The sequence below is a fragment of the Ranitomeya imitator genome, chromosome 1 (genome assembly GCF_032444005.1).
Source record: "Ranitomeya imitator isolate aRanImi1 chromosome 1, aRanImi1.pri, whole genome shotgun sequence".
NCBI classification, from domain to species: Eukaryota; Metazoa; Chordata; class Amphibia; order Anura; family Dendrobatidae; genus Ranitomeya; species Ranitomeya imitator.
In genome coordinates, this window is record NC_091282.1 from 1,044,232,355 (window position 1) to 1,044,251,687 (window position 19,333).

Consider the following 19,333-nt stretch of genomic DNA (forward strand, 5'->3'; position numbering starts at 1 on the left):
ATTGAAACGCGACTTTGGCGCGAAAGTCGCGTACCGCATGGCCGACCACGCACAGGGGTCGGATCGGGTTTCATGAAACTCGACTTCGCCAAAAGTCGGCGACTTTTGAAAATGTTCGACCCGTTTCGCTCAACCCTAGTAGCAACATAAATATCATGGATGCAGGAAAGCTTGTTGCAGACAGAGAGAGCGTTCCACAGAGCTCCTGTTAGTGGGACTGGGGGAGCGGGGGCTGGGCGAATGGGTATAAGGTTAGAGAGGTTACGGAAATTTGTGATAGAGTGTGGACGGGAGGTAGAAATGACTGTGGGGATGTGGTGAGAAGGACCCGGATTTGGAGAGATATCACCAACAGTGAGAAGGAGCAGAGAAAGTGCTAGCAGGTGGGAGCAGAAGAGGGCATATGCTGGCTGTCTGTGTTTGGGGACAGAGGATTGTATATTGAGGAACAGTTCTGAGGAGAAGGTGAGATGGATGGGGAGGATTGAACAGGAGATGAACAGTTCTTTACTAGGAGTAGGGATTAGGGAGGTTAATAGAAAGTGAAGGATTATAGGAAGGAGAGTGAAAACAAACAGAAACATTGTTTACAGTAACTGTATCCAGGTACCTTCAGTTCCAATTCTGGTTATAATTCTGAGCTTCACACTTTTATGATAAACTTATAGGATACACACTGCAGACTAAAGTCTTGGCAGACCTGTGATATGCAATATATGTGCTACAAAGTGCATTCAGGTGTGAAGCAGAGATGAGTGGTCTCTGTTCAGCTTGGTCAGAGAATTAAGCGTGGACCAGATGCATATAATCAAGACAAAGTAAACAAGATCATAAATAACACTGGGGTAATGCAGGGGTTAGTTGAAAGACGCATCCGCAAAAACTCACTAAATATCATTGTGGGAACTTAAATTAAATGCTACTGTCAGTTTTTGACATCAGTACTTAAATAGTGAAACAGGAGTGATTGGCAATGTTGCCGATTGGTGCTGTTACAGCAGATGCTGTACTACATCCGGCATGTGACACATATACAGTGGGCACAGGTCCTGTGCATCCTCCCGGCCACATTCTAACTAGACGTGCTTGATCTTGCTGAATACAAGTGAACTGAGCGAGGCTGAGCACGTCTAGTCGTCATGTGGCCAAATCACATACTTGCAGTTGCGAGACCGCCTGCTCTCACTGACAACGGAGAATCCTGACAGCATGCGGTGGGTGCAGACTTATCAGAACACCAGACCACTCCTTTAAATAAATGAAAAATCTATATATATAATTGTCTAAGGGGTACTTCCGTCTGTCTATCTGTCTGACTGTCGGCAACTTCCGTCACGGAAATCCCGCGTTGCTGATTGGTCTTGCCAGCTGCCTGTCATGGCTGCTGCGACCAATCAGCGACGGGCACGGTCCGATTAGTCCCTCTCTACTCCCCTGCAGTCAGTGCCCGACGCCCGTATTCTCCCCTCCACTCACAGCTCACACAGGGTTAATGCCAGCGGTAACGGGCCGCAGGTACCGCACTCCGTAACCGCTGCTATTAACCCTGTGTGACCAAGTTTTTACTATTGATGCTGCCTATGGAGCATCAATAGTAAAAAGATCTAATGTTAAAAATAATAAAAAAAAACAAAAAACCTGCTATGCTCACCTTCCGTAGTCCGACGATGCACTGGCGGCTGCCGCCAGCTTCCGTTCCCAGAGATGCTTTCCGAAATTACCCAGAAGTCTTAGCGGTCTCGCGAGACCGCTAAGTCATCTGGGTAATTTAGCAATACATCCTGGGAACGGAAGATGGCGGCAGCCGCGCGCATAGGGACAGCTTCGCTGGATCCCGGCGGGTGAGTATATAACTATTTTTTATTTTAATTATCTTTTTTTAACACGGATATGTGCCCACACTGCTATATACTGCGTGGGCAGTGTTATATAGCGCGTGGGCTGCGTTATATACAGCGTGGCTGCTATATACTACGTGGCCAGTGTTATATACTACGTGGGCAGTGTTATATACTATGTGGCCAGTGTTATATACTATGGGCAGTGTTATATACCACATGGGCAGTGTTACATACCGCATGGCTGCTATATACTCTGTGGCCAGTGTTAGATACTACGTGGGCTGCGTTATATACTATGTGGCCAGTGTTATATACTATGTGGGCAGTGTTATATACCACGTGGGCAGTGTTATATACCGCGTGGCTGCTATATACTCCGTGGCCAGTGTTATATACTACGTGGGCAGTGTTATATACTATGTGGCCAGTGTTATATACTATGTGGGCAGTGTTATATACTGCGCGGGCAGTGTTATATACCGCGTGGCTGCTATATACTACGTGGCCAGTGTTATATACTACGTGGCCAGTGTTATATACTATGTGGCCAGTGTTATATACTATGTGGCCAGTGTTATATACCGCGTGGGCAGTGTTATATACCGCGTGGCTGCTATATACTCCGTGGCCAGTGTTAGATACTATGTGGGCTGTGTTATGTACTGCGTAGCCTGTGCTATATATTACGTGGCCACTGTTATATACTGCATGGCCTGTGTAATATACTATGTCGTCTGTGTTATATACTGCGTGGCTGCTATATACTACATGGGCTGTTATATACTATATGGGCTGTTATATACTGCGTGGCCACTGTTATATATTGTGTGGCCTGTATTAACACATCGGGTATTCTACAATATGTATGTATATAGCAGCCACATAGTATATAGGACATACCACATAGTATTTGTCTACTATGTACTACATGGCTCCTATATACTACGTGGCCTGTGCTATATACTATGTGGCTGCTATCTACTATATAAAGCTGAATGTGTGTATGTGTGTGTGTGTGTGTGTGTGTGTATGTGTGTATGTCCGGGATTGGCATCTGCACCGTCGCAGCTACAGCCACAAAATGTTGCACAGTCAGATGTCTGGACCCCGAGAGCGTCATAGGCTATGTTGTGAGGCGAAATTTTAACCCCGCGCGTTCCAATTCACCAAACAATTTTTCCCCTATCTACATAATGGGGAAAAAAGTGAAAGGAAAAGTGTTGGAAGCGTCGCAGCTACAGCAACAAAATTTTGCACGGTTACACGTCTGGACCCTGAGAGCGTCATAGGCTACGTTCTAAGGTGAAATTTTAACCCCGCGCTTTCCAATTCACCAAACAATTTTGCCCCTATCTACATAATGGGGAAAAAAGTGAAAGGAAAAGTGTTGGAGGCGTCGCAGCTACAGACACAAAATTTTGCACAGTCACATGTCTGGACCCTGAGAGCGTCATAGGCTATGTTGTGAGGTGAAATTTTAACTCCTCGCTTTCCAATTCACCAAACTATTTTTCCCCTATCTACATAATGGGGAAAAGTGAAAGGAAAAGTGTAGGAGGCAAATTGACAGTTGCCAGATGTGAACAAGGGGGACTTAAAGAATGAGAGCGATGGCGCAAAAGAGTATATACCGATCAGTTGCTAAGGTGGGGCCCCGACATGGGATACTCACCACACACGGGGATATGAACACACACACAAAATGCGCCACACACTACCACGTGCTTGAACACATATACCACCCTCAGCACACATTTCACCACACATACCATACCATACCATACACCAACCTCGCCACATAAAAGTCGAAACACAAAAGTCGCCGCTCAAAACTCGCCACGCGCAAAACTCGCCACATGCAAAAACTAGGCTCACGCAAAACTCGCCACAAGTGCAAAACTCACCTCATGGAAAACTCGCCACACGCAAAACTTGCACACGCGGAAAAGTTGCCACATGAACAAAATTTGCAACACATGCAAAAGTTGCCTCACACAAAACTTGCACATACTCAAAAGGCACCAGACATAAAACTCACCACGCGCAAAACTCGCCATGCGCAAAACTTGCTGCACACAACTTGCTACACTAACCTGTCACATGCAACTCGACACACAAAAAGTTGCTACACACATGTTGCCTCACAAAAGTCTGGTATTAGCCTTCAAAAATAAAAATCTGATTAATAAGCAGACAAACTACAAGAGCAACAAATGAACCATATAGGAAATACAGCAGCTGTCAGTCACATGACCTGTCTATTATGTGTATGTGTGAGCTAATATATACTGCCAGGGGGAGGGCTTCCTGTTGGCTGGGGATTTATCAGGCTGCCAATTTATCTTACAAATACTGAGGTAAAAATACTGAGCAAATAACGTGTTAACGAGGTCTAATACAGAAGATCACACAGGTATATACTATATACAGGGGAGATGACACACAGATATATACTATATACAGGAGAGATGACACACAGGTATATACTATATAGAGGAGGAGATGACATACAGGTACATACTATATACAGGAGGAGATGACATACAGGTATATACTATATACAGGAGGAGATGACACACAGGTATATACTATATACAGGAGCAGATTACCTACAGGTATATACTATATACAGGAGGAGATGACATACAGGTATATGCTATATATAGAAGATGACATACAGGTATATACTATATACAGGAGGAGATGACACACAGATATATACTATATACAGGGGAGATGACACACAGGTATATACTATATACAGGAGGAGATGACATACAGGTATATACTATATATAGAAGGAGATGACATACAGGTATATACTATATATAGGAGGAGATGACATACACGTATATACTATATATAGGAGAAGATGACATACAGGTATATACTATATACAGGGGAGATGACACACAACAGGTATATACTATATATAGGGGAGATGACATACAGGTATATACTATATACAGGAGATGACATACAGGTATATAGTATATACAGGAGATGACATACAGGTGTATACTATATATAAGGGAGATGACAAACATGTATATACTGAGTTGAAAATGAGAGGTGTGAGGTGAAAATGAAAAGGTGTGAGTGCAAAATGAGAGGAGTGAGGGAAAATAGTGGAGTGATCAGAAAATGACAGATGTGAGGTCGAAATGACAAGTGTTAGGGGGGAATGAGAGGAGTGAGGGGGAAAATGAGAGGAGTGAGGGGGAAAATGAGAGATGTGAGGGGGAAAATGAAAGATGTGAGGGGGAAAATGAGAGGCGTGATGGGAAAATAAGAGAAGTGAGGTGCTATAACTAACCACAGATATTTACTATGCCCAGGCAACGCCGGGCTCTTCAGCTAGTATATATATATAAATACATATTCTAGAATACCCGATGCGTTAGAATCGGGCCACCATCTAGTATGTAAATAAAAAGCAAGAATTTTTTTTTTATTTATATGCAGCTGCCAATCCATGTTGCTGTTACTTGTCCCTCTCCCATAAAGAAGCTAACAGAACGAAGAGCGTATTTTTCATTTTAGTCGTCCTTTGTGGAGAAAAATATACATATAACATTCACCACACACATCAGGGGAAAAAGATGCTACCATTATTATGATATCTGAATAATAAAACAACAAGGTACAGAAATAAACGAAATACTTCTTTTCAAAACTCATCAGTAAATAAGTGGGGAATCAGACACTTCACCGTCTTCATTCAGCCAAGCAATCCCTCCTCCAAGCAGTAGAGGGCGGCAACTCCTATCACCGTGCCTAACCCGCCGCCATCTTTGTAGAGGACGACACGCTTCATGCACTGGCTTCAGCTGTAAATCCGGATCATAGAGCTGATAGTTGTTGGCTAGAGAGGCCCACTAAGCGGCTACACTTCCGGGTGGTGTTGGAAGTTTTGGTGCGTGGGTCGGGTCATTCAGTTGGTGGCCAAAGGAGACCGGCGCGTAATAGCGGAGTCTGGAGCAGAGACGTGGAGGAGGGACAGACGTCATCATCAGGTAAGAGGATGCAGGTGGCCATCATTGAACTTCTGTGTGCAGCAACAGGTAGGCGGGGAGCGTGCACCTGTAATGGAGGACCTCTGCACTCAGCAGGTGCCCACATCGGTCTCCCTGTGCTCCCCACACTAATATCCACTGTCACCTGTGGGATTCTGCCCGGCCTCCTGCCCGTGGGGGCGCTCTGCCCGGCCTCCTGCCCGTGGGGGCGCTCTGCCCGGCCTCCTCCCCGTGGGGGCCCTCTGCCCGGCCTCCTCCCCGTGGGGGCGCTCTGCCCGGCCTCCTCCCCGTGGGGGCGCTCTGCCCGGCCTCCTCCCCGTGGGGGCGCTGTGCCCGGCCTCCTCCCCGTGGGGGCGCTGTGCCCGGCCTCCTCCCCGTGGGGGCGCTGTGCCCGGCCTCCTCCCCGTGGGGGCGCTGTGCCCGGCCTCCTCCCCGTGGGGGCGCTGTGCCCGGCCTCCTCCCCGTGGGGGCCCTCTGCCCGGCCTCCTCCCCGTGGGGGCGCTGTGCCCGGCCTCCTCCCCGTGGGGGCGCTGTGCCCGGCCTCCTCCCCGTGGGGGCGCTGTGCCCGGCCTCCTCCCCGTGGGGGCGCTGTGCCCGGCCTCCTCCCCGTGGGGGCGCTGTGCCCGGCCTCCTCCCCGTGGGGGCCCTCTGCCCGGCCTCCTCCCCGTGGGGGCGCTGTGCCCGGCCTCCTCCCCGTGGGGGCGCTGTGCCCGGCCTCCTCCCCGTGGGGGCGCTGTGCCCGGCCTCCTCCCCGTGGGGGCCCTCTGCCCGGCCTCCTCCCCGTGGGGGCGCTGTGCCCGGCCTCCTCCCCGTGGGGGCGCTGTGCCCGGCCTCCTCCCCGTGGGGGCGCTGTGCCCGGCCTCCTCCCCGTGGGGGCGCTGTGCCCGGCCTCCTCCCCGTGGGGGCGCTGTGCCCGGCCTCCTCCCCGTGGGGGCGCTGTGCCCGGCCTCCTCCCCGTGGGGGCGCTGTGCCCGGCCTCCTCCCCGTGGGGGCGCTGTGCCCGGCCTCCTCCCCGTGGGGGCGCTGTGCCCGGCCTCCTCCCCGTGGGGGCGCTGTGCCCGGCCTCCTCCCCGTGGGGGCGCTGTGCCCGGCCTCCTCCCCGTGGGGGCGCTGTGCCCGGCCTCCTCCCCGTGGGGGCGCTGTGCCCGGCCTCCTCCCCGTGGGGGCGCTGTGCCCGGCCTCCTCCCCGTGGGGGCGCTGTGCCCGGCCTCCTCCCCGTGGGGGCCCTCTGCCCGGCCTCCTCCCCGTGGGGGCGCTGTGCCCGGCCTCCTCCCCGTGGGGGCGCTGTGCCCGGCCTCCTCCCCGTGGGGGCGCTGTGCCCGGCCTCCTCCCCGTGGGGGCGCTCTGCCCGTATTTGCCTTAACAACAAGGGCATGCGTTTGCTGCCCAGGATATTTTTTTACCCATAGACTTCTATGGGCAATTTTAATGTTTTCCTGACACATCTTCTGCAATAAAAAGTCCAAAATGCGGCTGTGTGACGGCTCCATAGTGTAAAATGGCTCCGTATTCCAGGTACTGCACACGTGAATGAGTCCTACGTGTGTTCTATGTGATATGACGGAGTATGGTGAGGGCTGAGTGAACGGGCGGCTGCAGCCGGGGTCACGTTCTGCCAATAGCGCCGCTCACAGGCACAGATGGCAACAAGAGGTATTTACAAAAATGCTTCATTCCAAGGTTTATGTTGGTGGGGGCATTCTACCTCTCTGGGGATCCGTGTAGTGTATTGGAGCAGCATGGTCCCCAGTGATGGCTCTACAATGCTGAGTGTGCTGACACCATTCACACCTGCCCGTCAGGAGGTGACTCTGCACAGTTATACATTAGTTATGTATAATAAAGTAGGAGATCACAGGACCCATGTTGGGTAATGCCGGGCATCATAGTGCTGCAATCCCGTGCTGAGGAGACAAGCGCTGCTCAATGTTTATCTGAGGCTCCATGAGGTTTGTGTGAGCCCAGGACGTGCAGCAGGAGGTATAGGCCGGGAGGAACGGCTGCACTTGGGTAGTGTATGGGTTAATGTGCGCGCCATGTAGTTACCGTTTATGTGAGCGCCTCAGTTTATAGCCCCAGAGATCTTAACTATATGGCTGTTTTGCAAAAAAAAAAAAAAAGATAAGGAAAAGGAAGTTGCTGAAAGTACCAGGATATTGAGTGCGGACAAAGGGTCCTGCTGCCCGGAGCCCGATCACAGGTACCCAGCGGGCATATGTGTTCGTGGTCAGAACTAGCTCAGGGGGGCCTGAAATCTAGTGGAGGTGCATGCGTTTTTTTTTGCAGTTTGACAACACAGACTAAATGTTGTGACAGCAGTGAATGAAATCAGACTGCGTCTAACAGTCATATTACATGTGACTCGTCTACAGTACGTGTTAGTTTTTTGCAGCATTTATATGGAGAATAATACTCAGTACAAACGCTATGCTGCGATTTTTCCGCATTTTTTCACTTTCTCATTGCTTTCAATAGGTAGAAAATATTGCAAAATTGCTGCCAGAATTGACATGCTGCAGATGTAAAAACCGCTGCCGTGCGCCAATACCACCAGGAAACAAATATCTGCATGCTGTGGGTCTAGGGGGCTGGGGACCGCTGGGTACGTGCCTCACGCTGGTCGGCTGGTTACACGGCACCTCACCAGCTCCCCAAAGTTTTTCTCTGTAATTTCACATGGTTTTGGTGGAAAATGTCCACGGCCACAATTACACAGTTAGTCTCTGATGTAGACACAAACTTTTTTTTTAGCGCTATTGATTTATTGATGCAACACGACGACAGTGAAGTCACAGCGACACAGTGCAGCATTGGGGGCAGTGATCTCACATGGAGTCGCGACCTACGACACAGCGGAACATCTGTTTCCATATACCGGTATATTGAGTTGTGCTGTTAGTTACAGGCGACACTCTTGCCATAGACTTCAATGCAAGTCACCCTTCAAGTCTTGAAATGCGACTCGTGTGCAACTAGTGTGCTTTTAGTTATAGCAAAGTCGGAGCTCTAAAATAGTCACGGACCAGTTGTACAAATGTTTTTTTTTTTACGCACCGTTTCAGAAAACACTGAGGTGCGACACACATTGCTTTAAAGCATTAGCTAGGGGGGTCTGGAACTTAATAAAAAAAAAAAAATGTACCTAAGCACTGAAGGCAGGTAATTGCAGCTTACTTGCCTCTTGTGGAACTTGTGGCCATGTGTGAACCTCTAGTTCTGAATGATGATCCAGTTGATAGACATTCAGGATCTGGAGGTAATGACGTGATCCTTGGGTCAGACTTTCTCATGCATTATGGATGTTCCTTCCCTTTGTCTTCTCCCATCCCTCGACTGAACTTGATGAACGTGTTTTGTATGTTTTTTTGTTTTTTTTCCAGCCATGCTATCTATATAACTGGCATTGCATTTTGTGCAGGTTCCTCAGTAGTTCTGCGATTTGTGAACTTAGTCTCAGACTGACTTTTAATTTTCATAACTTCTTTTAGTCTTTCTTTCCAATAAAAAGTCCAAGTGCAGCATTGTATACAATGAGAGCGGTGATGTGATCCAAAAGCTCGTGGTGTTTGGGAGGAGACGCACCCACAAGTGAGCGCTTGTCCATGCTTTATCATATTATTATTATTATTATTATTATTTTTATCATAGCCCCGATTCCAGAATACCAGACCATGGCTGGACAGTCTTACCATTCATGCTCCTAGAAAGTCACACTGAGCTGAGGTAATGTGAGACCCTATCATTTTAGTAAACCTAGCTAGTAATAGGATTACCAAACAACCTATTGGTTTCTGCACACAACATCTTTTCAGGTCCTTTTTTTTCTGAAAAACGGCCAATTTTCTTTTACCACCGTGTAACTTAAGGTACCGTTACACTAAACGACTTACCAACGATCACGACCAGCGATACGACCTGGCCGTGATCGTTGGTAAGTCGTGTGTGGTCGCTGGGGAGCTGTCACACAGACAGCTCTCTCCAGCGACCAACGATCAGGGGAAAGACTTCGGCATCGTTGAAACTGTCTTCAACGATGCCGAAGTCCCCGGGTAACCAGGGTAAGCATCGGGTTACTAAGCGCAGGGCTGCGCTTAGTAACCCAATATTTACCTTGGTTACCATTGTAAAAGTAAAAAAAAAAAAAAACAGTACATACTCACATTCCAATGTCTGTCACATCCCCCGCTGTCAGCTTCCCGCACTGACTGTGTCAGCGCCGACCGTAAAGCAGAGCACAGCGGTGACGTCACCGCTGTGCTCTGCTTTACGGCAGACGCTGACAGACAGTGCAGGGAAGCTGACGGCTGGGGACGTGACACATCGGAATGTGAGTATGTACTGTTTTTTTTTTTTTTTACTTTTACAATGGTAACCAAGGTAAATATCGGGTTACTAAGCGCGGCCCTGCGCTTAGTAACCCGATGTTTACCCTGGTTAGCAGTGAACACATCGCTGGATCAGCGTCACACACGCCGATCTCGCGATGACAGCGGGTAATCAGCGACCAAAAAAAGGTCCTGATCATTCCCCAGCGACCAATCATCTCCCAGCAGGGGCTTGATCGTTGGTCGCTGTCACACATAACGATTTTGTTAACGATATCGTTGCTACGTCACAAAAAGTGTGACGTTGCAACGATATCGTTAACGAAATCGTTGTGTGAAGGTACCTTTAGCCTTAAGGTACCTTCACACTGAACAACTTAACAACGATATCGCTAGCGATCCATGACGTTGCAGCGTCCTGGATAGCGATATCGTTGTGTTTGACACGCAGCGATCTGGATCCTGCTGTGACATCATTGGCCGGAGCAGAAAGGCCAGAACTTTATTTCAGCGCTGGATCTCCATGATGTGTGTGTGTGACGCCGATTCAGCGATGTCTTCACTGGTAACCAGGGTAAACATCGGGTTACTAAGCGCAGGGCCGCGCTTAGTAACCCGATGTTTACCCTGGTTACCATTGTAAATGTAAAAAAAACCCAAACACTTCATACTTACATTCCGGTGTCTGTCCCCTCGCCGTCAGCTTCCAGCGCTGATTGTGAGCGCCGGCCGTAAAGCACAGCGGTGACGTCACCGCTCTGCTTTACGTCCAACCGGCGCTTACACAGTGCAGGGAAGCTGAGGCCGGGGGACGCGACAGACACCGGAATGTAAGTATGTAGTGTTTGTTTTTTTTTTTTTTACATTTACAATGTTAACCAGGGTAAACATCGGGTTACTAAGCGCGGCCCTGCGCTTAGTAACCCGATGTTTACCCTGGTTACCAGGGGACTTCGGCATAGTTGGTCGCTGGAGAGCTGTCTGTGACAGCGACCACACAGCGACGAAACAGCGACGCTGCAGCGATCGGCATAGTTGCCTATATCGCTGCAGCGTCGCTTAATGTGACGGTACCTTTAGGGTACGTACAGGCAAACACATTTCTGGTCCATGTGATTAATGGACAGTACGCAGGCCTAATGCTCGTCTGTGCTAGTGTAAACGGTTTTTCACTCTTCAGCGCCACGCTTTACTTTGTTCTTATTACTGACCAGACTTGTGCTGTAAACAGCAGCCCACCACTACATGTATCCACCATGAGGATGGGCACAGGACGCTTCCCCCAGGGCCTGTCTGCCATCTGTATGGAGGAGACTGACTGCTTTTGACAGTGCAGAAGTGATCTTGTTTACTTTGAACGAATAGATGGAGAAAACAAACAATTAGAACCCACAAAGGGTTAAATTAGTAAATAATGTAGGGTACATGTCATATAAAGACCAGAAAAAGTATAACACATGCAAGAATTTGTTAGTTACTTTTGGGTCCCACGACCTCCATTGTCCCAGATAGCTACAGGCCATACATCGGTGACTTGTACCATCAGGCATTTTATGGCATATGCTATGGACCTAACCTAAATGTTGGAGATAAAATACCCATTTAAAGAGGTTGGTTCTCTATTGGGCAGATCATTAAGAGCCCCAACGTGCAATATGCAATAAAAAATTCTCTAATCACCTCCTGGACCAGCACTGCTCCATCACTCCGAGATGTGTCCTCTGCCGGTCACTTGGCATAAGTAATGTCACATAACCGTTGCAGTCACTTAGCGCACCTTTGCCTCCTGCAGCCTTTACAGCTTTGTCCAGGCAGGAGGAATATTGTTTTTCCACCATTTTTAAAGGGGTTTTCCACTTTCAGTAAAGTGGACCCTGAATTCTGGCAGTTATGTAAAATATACTCGCTGGTCCCACTCCAGCGCCATGTTCCTCTACTGCTCACGTCTCTGTTTTGGCTGCAGCGCTCATATTATGTTCATAGCGCGATTTTCCCCCCAGCCCCCCAAAAAATATATATATATTTTTTTCATTTTAAAATTACAAAAAGGAAAATGGTCCGTTTTAAAAGTTTGGGCACCCTTGTGAGATATTTGTTCACTATTGTCGTTAGAAAAAGCCAGGTGATGCAAATTTCCGAGCTTTATTAAAACCCATCCTCTAACCTTGTGCCAAAAAAACAGCAGCCCATGGGTTCTTCTAGACAGCTTCCTAGCACTCTTAAATAGAGGAGGCCCACAAAGCATGAGACGGCTATAAAACGATAGCAAAGCGTTTTCAAGTAGCCCTTTCCTCATTTGGAAATGTACCATAATTAAGAAATGGCAGTTGACAGTGACAGTCAACATAAGGTCTGGAAGACCAAGCAAAATTTCTTTGAGCTCTGCTCATAGTATTCCTAGAGAAGCAACTCAGAACCCCTGCTTGACTGCAAAAGGCCTTCAGAAACATTTAGCAGACTCTGGAGTTTACGGTGCATTGTTCTACTGTTCAGAGACACCTGCACAAATATGACCTTCATGGAAGAGTCATCAGAAGAAAACCTCCCCTTCATTCTCACCATAAAATTGAGTGTCAGAAGTATGCAAATGAAAATTTGGAAACAAGTCCTGTAGATTGGCGATTAGGTTTAAAGTGCACCTGTCACCTGTTTTGGCCGCTATAAAATGCGGCTACCGCCTTTCAGGGCTTATCTACAGCATTCTATAATGCTATAGATAAGCACCTGATCCAACCTGCAAGATGAGAAAAATAGGTTTTATTAAACTCACGGGGACAGTCCGGTCCGATGGGTGTCTCTGGTCAGAGTCCGGCGCCTCCCATCTTCTTGCGCCACCGCCCTCCTGCTTCTTCATCACTCCCAGGCATCGCGTTTCCTGCTCAGGCGTACTTATCTGCCCTGTTGAGGGTAGATGGAAGTACTGCAGTGCGCAGGCCTCGGGAAAGGTCAGAGAGGCCCAGCGCCTGCACACTGCAGTACTTTACTCGGCCCTCAACAGGGCAGACAAATACGCCTGAGCAGGAGCGCGATGCTGGGGAGTGATGAAGAAGCAGGAGGGTGGCGTCGCAAGAAGATGGGAAGCATCGGATCCGGACCTGCGACACCAATCGGACCGGACCACCTCCCGGGTGAGTATAATAAAACTTATTTTTCTTATCTTTCAGTTCGGACTGGGGGCTTATCTACAGCATTATAGAATACTGTAGATAAGCCCTGAAAGGCGGTGGCCGCATCTTATAGGGGCAAAATCTGCTGACAGGTTCCCTTTAAACAGAACTCTTGGGCGACAATGATCAAAGGTATGTGGAGAAGAAAGGGCACAGTTTCAGGAGAACAACATCTCGCCAACCATTAAGCATGGGGATGGATCAATCATGTTTTGGGGTTGTTGCAAGTCAGTGGCTTGGAGAACATTTTATGGGTAGAGGGAACAATGGATTCAATTACATTTCAACAAATTGTTGATGCAAACCTAACACAATCTATAAAAAGAAAACAAAACTGAAGATGAAAAGAAAATGGCTTCTACTAGTGATGAGCGAGTATACTCGTTGCTCAGGTTTTCCCGAGCACGCTTGGGTGGTCTCCGGGTATTTGTAACTGCTCAGAGATTTCATTTTTGCTGATGCAGCTGCATGATTTACGGATGCTAGCAAGCCTGAGTACATGTGGGGGTTGCCTGGTTGCTAGGGAATTCCCACATGTATTCATGCTGACTAACAGCTGTAAATCATGCAGCTGAGGCAACGAAAACTAAATCTCCAAGCACTTACAGATACTCGGAGATCACCCGAGCGTGCTCTGGAAAACCTGAGCAACGAGTATACTCGCTCATCACTAGCTTATACAAATGGATAATAATTAGTGATGAGTGCGTATACTCGTTGCTCTGGTTTTCCCGAGCACGCTCGGGTGATCTCCGAATATTTGTAAGTGCTTGCTTGGAGATTTAGTTTTCGCTGCCTCAGCTGCATGATTTACAGCTGATAGACAGCATGAATACATGTGGGGATTCCCTAGCAACCAAGCAACCCCCACATGTACTCAGGCTGGCTAGCATCCATAAATCATGCAGCTGAGGCAACAAAAACTAAATTTCCGAGCACTTACAAATACTCTGAGACCACCCGAGCGTGCTCGGGAAAACCCGAGCAACGAATACTCGCCCATCACTAATAATGATTCTGAATACATGTCAAAATCCACAATAGACTTCCTCAAAAGGCGCAAGCTGTAGATTTTACAATGGCCCTCACAGTCCACTGATCTAAACACCATTGAAAATCTGTGGCTAGACTTCAAAATAGTAGTGCATGCAAGACAACCCTGGAATCTCACAGAAATGGAAGAATGGATGAAAATCCATCAAACGAGACTTGAAAGACTCTTTGCTGCCTAAAAAAAAAAGCATTTACAAGCTGTGATACTTGCAAAACAGGGTGCCCAAATTTTTGAATTGGCCCTTTTTCATTCTGAAAATATAAAAGATGATCTTTGTTTGTTTTTTGTTTTCCTAAAAAACAAAATAAAAGTGTCATCTTTAACTTTAGCCCTTAGAGATCCTTTCATCTTCAACTTGCTTAACTGTTCGCTATAACAGTAATTTTGACCAGGGGTGCCCAAACTTTTACATGCCACTGTATCTAACATTTATCACTGATCCAGTAGAAAGGTGATGTATAGAGATGACTGAATTTGAGTCAGATTTTATTAAATTTGCAGGTCCCGACAAATTCAAACAATATATGATTCGATCCCCGTAAGTATATGTGCATTACATCTTTTTTTAGGCAGCTTTCTACTGCAGTCCAGCTGAAAAAAGTGCTCAGAAAGCGCTCAAAAGAATGAAGATATGCATTTCTGTACAAAATCGACTTCAAGCATATGTTCAGTTTTCTGAGTGTCCTTTTTGAGTTCTTCAGGTTTCAAAAGATGCCAAGCGCCACCTAAAAGAAGTGACCTGACCATTCTGCAAGCATCTTCCCATCAGGAGTGCTCTATGCTTTCCAGTGCAAGAAAATGGGAAGGCTCAGAAGATGTCGGGCGTCTTTTTGAGTGTTCTGACTGTGTTTACACGTCAAAAACATCTAACGATTTCTTAATTATTGACTGGAAAATGCCAGTAAAAAGAAAACCAACAAAAAACTGCCAAAAATGAATAAGCAAGGGCTCAGGAAATGACCAAAAAGTCACTTCAGGAAAAAAAATTACTGACGTGCCTTCCTTTTGGAAAACTCGGCGGGTTTGCCCAAGTTTAAAAGACTGTGCGCACATACCCATACAAGACACTGTAAATTTGAGTCAGTATTCTGTATGTGACGGTTTGCCTGATCACAAATGAGGGATAATTTTTGGACCACCTTGTTTTTTTTTTTTGTTTTTTTTTTTATTTTAAAAAGTAAATAAATAAAAAAAAAGTCTGTCAATGCACTGTTACTAATTGGGCTTTTGATTACTCCAGGGTCCCTATCTAGTTTTATGGTGGGGACTATTTGACAGTACGAAGTCTGTGTTTGTGCTTTTGTGCTAAATGCTACAGACCTCTTTTCAGAGCAGTTAGAGTACTTGCAGTTCATGGCAAACTTATTGGGTGCAAATGTAATTTAAAAACAAAACTAGCCAAACCAGACGAATTTGAATGTCAGTAGAGTCAATCATTTCTAGCAATAAATATTTGTGTTCGGTAACCCTTTTGGGCTATGTGCACACGTAGGAAATGTGGTGCAGAATTTTCTGCATTAAATCTGCATCTCCTGGCAGAATTTGCAGGTGCGGTTTTTGGTGCAGATTTTACCACTGTGGATTTCTATAATGGAGGGGTGCAGAAACGCTGCAGAACTGCACAAAAGAAGTGACATGCACTTCTTTGAAATCTGCAGCGTTTCTGCGCAGATTTTTCTGCACCATGTGCACAGCTTTTTTTCACATTGATTTACATTGTACTGTAAATCACAGTGCAGTTCTGCAGAAAAATCTGCTGCAGTTCTGCACCAATTCTGCACTAAATCTGCATCGTGTGTACATACCCTTAAAGTCTACAGTCTCTTGTCTGTCCTGATTGATTACTTACCCTGCTGTGAAGAGATGGATATTTTCTTGGGGTCTAGAAATAAGGGATTATCAGGAAGTTTCCGCTTTTGGACATATGTTTAGTAAGTCAAAACAACTTTGAATAAATAGGTGATGATCTCTCAAAAGAGCTATTGCCAGTATATATCGTGTGTGTGTGTATATATATATGTGTATATATATATATATATATATATATATATGTGTATATATATATATATATATATATATATATATATATATGTGTATATATATATATATATATATATATATATATATATATATATATATATATATATATATATATATATATATATATATATATATATATATATATATTTTATCGAGGGGGTTAGGTTTTCTTGTCCCCCTGGTTGGGTACGTGTCAGCTAGCTGTGCTCTGTAGCCTCACGTGCGTTGCCTGCTCTGTGAATACAGTGAATGTGCGGCGGCAGCTGGCGGATGTGGAGCTGTGACACATGTGCAGCTACATCACTGCCGTGTACGTGTCCAGCACACCCAGCCTAGGAGTGACTGGGAGGAGGCCGAGAGGAGTCAGATGTCGGATTCTTCACGCTGCTGTGTAAAACCATGTGTTTGGTACTATAATCCTTGCGGTGTCTGTTTTTATACCGGCTTTACTGATGTAGCTGATCTGTTATCTTCAGCCATGTGTGGGGTTTCTATTTGTGGTTTTTAGCTTTTTGAGTTTGTTTTGAAGGTTATTAATATGTGAAGAGATGCAGCCCCTGAAGGTGGCATATGCTAATTGTTCATTCACACTGTGGAAAAATGAAATACGGTATGTATTTTCTCCGGAATCCATGCCAGAAACCTGAGGCTGTCCCTCGGACTGCACATTCACACTACATGTGTCCGCACCGTTCAGTGGCCGTGTGCATGTGGTCTGCTATAGTATCCAGTCGGGAGGCAGTTTGGGGGCCATGTTCTTTTCAGTTTCTGCACCCAGAAGACACTGACATTTGTGATCGCAGAATGATCTGTGGATGTTCATATGGTACAAACTTCTCAAGGATTTTCCTCCAAATTGTGCAGATGTAGCTTCTGTTTCGGTAGTTAAAATCCTACATCAGCCTGACTTGACGTGTACATCAGGAGGACTTTCTGACATCACGGTATAGACCTGCTGATCCGCCTGATGGAGGGTAAAAAGCATCTTTGCTCCTCATCAGTTTAAAGAGCTATTTATTTATTTTACTCATATAGTTCCATTAATTCCACAGCACTTTAGCCATTACCATCGCTGTCTCCGATGGGGCTCACAATCTACATTCACTATCAGTATGTCTTTGGAGTTTAGGATGAAACTAGAAAACCCGGAGGAAACCCACGCAAACACTTGAAGAACATACAAACTCCTTGCAGATGTTGTCCTTGGTGGGATTTGTATCCAGGACCCCAGCGCTGCAAAGCAGCAGTGCTAATCACTGAGCCACCGTGTTGAGTTCTAAGTGAATCTGTCAGCTGGTTTTTGCTATGTAATCTGAGAGCACCATGATGTAGGGACAGAGTGTCTGATTCCACCATTGTGTCACTTACTGGACTGCTGTACATGAAACTGGTCAGAATACTGAGCTGTGTACATCTCGCCCACACATCTGACCATCAGCTTCCTCTGTACACAAGTACATTGCAAGCTGCCAATCATTGGGGTCGGGGTTACACAGAGGATAGTCCCCTGTTGTAACAACACTTATTGTATTTAACAACTACAGTACACAGCCTAAAGGTACCGTCACACTAAGCGACGCTGCAGCGATACCGACAACGATCCGGATCGCTGCAGCGTCGCTGTTTGGTCGCTGGAGAGCTGTCACACAGACAGCTCTCCAGCGACCAATGATGCCGGTAACCAGGGTAAACATCGGGTTACTAAGCGCAGGGCCGCGCTTAGTAACCCGATGTTTACCCTGGTTACCATCGTTAAAGTAAAAAAAACAAACACTACATACTTACCTTCAGCTGTCTGTCCTCCAGCGCTGTGCTTCTCTGCTCTGGCTGTGAGCGGCGGGCAGCCGGAAAGCAGTGCGGTGACGTCACCGCTGTGCTTTCCGGCCGCTGTGCTCACAGAGCAGAGAAGCACAGCGCCGGAGGACAGACAGCTGAAGGTAATTATGTAGTGTTTGTTTTTTTTACTTTAACGATGGTAACCAGGGTAAACATCGGGTTACTAAGCGCGGCCCTGCGCTTAGTAACCCGATGTTTACCCTGGTTACCAGCGAAGACATCACTGAATCGGTGTCACACACACCGATTCAGCGATGTCTGCGGGGAGTCCAGCGACGAAACAAAGTTCTGGCCTTTCTGCCCCGACCAGCGATATCACAGCAGGGGCCTGATCGCTGCTGCCTGTCACACTGGACGATATCGCTATCCAGGACGCTGCAACGTCACGGATCGCTAGCGATATCGTCTAGTGTGACGGTACCTTAAGTGACACATCCCTGGAATAAGATTCTCTGCCCCTCCATAGCCACCCTATGCAAAACAGGAGTTTTAGATGACTTCCTGCAGCTCTGGCAGTAGCTCAGTATAAACCATGTACGGAGGGCCTACAGTTGCAATCAAAACTTTCCAACCTCCATTGCAAATCTACAAATTTTCTGCTGTTTGCAATAAACCAGTTAAATGAGAACATTTTAAAAGGGGTTGTCTGGTCCAAATCGATAAGTCTGCTGTGCGCTGGGGGGATTCATGAGCCTGCAGTGGCTGCAGACCTATTTGGGCCGGACAACCCCTTTTAAAAAAAAAAAAAACTCAGCACATGTGATATAACAAGTGGTTTCTCAAAATTCAGCAAAAACTTTCATGTCTACTACAGATTAATAATTATTCAACATTTTCATGACCAGCACCTTTTCATATTTGGGAGAGGACCTTTGGCTGTTATGACAGGCTGCAATTGAGAGTCCTAGCCAAACGCCAGCTTGTGCCAATTTTCCTGAGAAACCTTACCCCATTGCTCATGGGCAGTAGCCTCCAGTTCGCTAATATTCTGGGATTATCGAAGAGACTGGTCCAAAAAGTTGAGTAGAGGTCATTGTCTTGCACAAGCAAGGAA

At 46.7% G+C, this 19,333-nt stretch overlaps 1 protein-coding gene across 9 annotated transcripts in view; it reads left to right on the forward strand.

Annotated features, from left to right (window-relative positions):
- Positions 1-5,699: 5,699 nt before the first annotated feature.
- The window catches only part of ARFIP1 (ARF interacting protein 1), a 200,181-nt gene continuing 186,547 nt past the window's right edge, over positions 5,700-19,333 (forward strand). For 4 of the 9 annotated variants that reach the window (XM_069744074.1, XM_069744075.1, XM_069744079.1 and 1 more), the window contains exon 1: positions 8,055-8,121. In XM_069744074.1, the coding sequence (XP_069600175.1) occupies positions 8,073-8,121 (49 nt within the window). In that variant the 5' untranslated portion in view covers positions 8,055-8,072. Of the gene's footprint in view, positions 5,858-7,988; positions 8,122-9,505; positions 9,581-19,333 lie in introns of those variants that run through there. The other 5 variants (XM_069744081.1, XM_069744082.1, XM_069744078.1 and 2 more) reach the window with 4 other exon arrangements.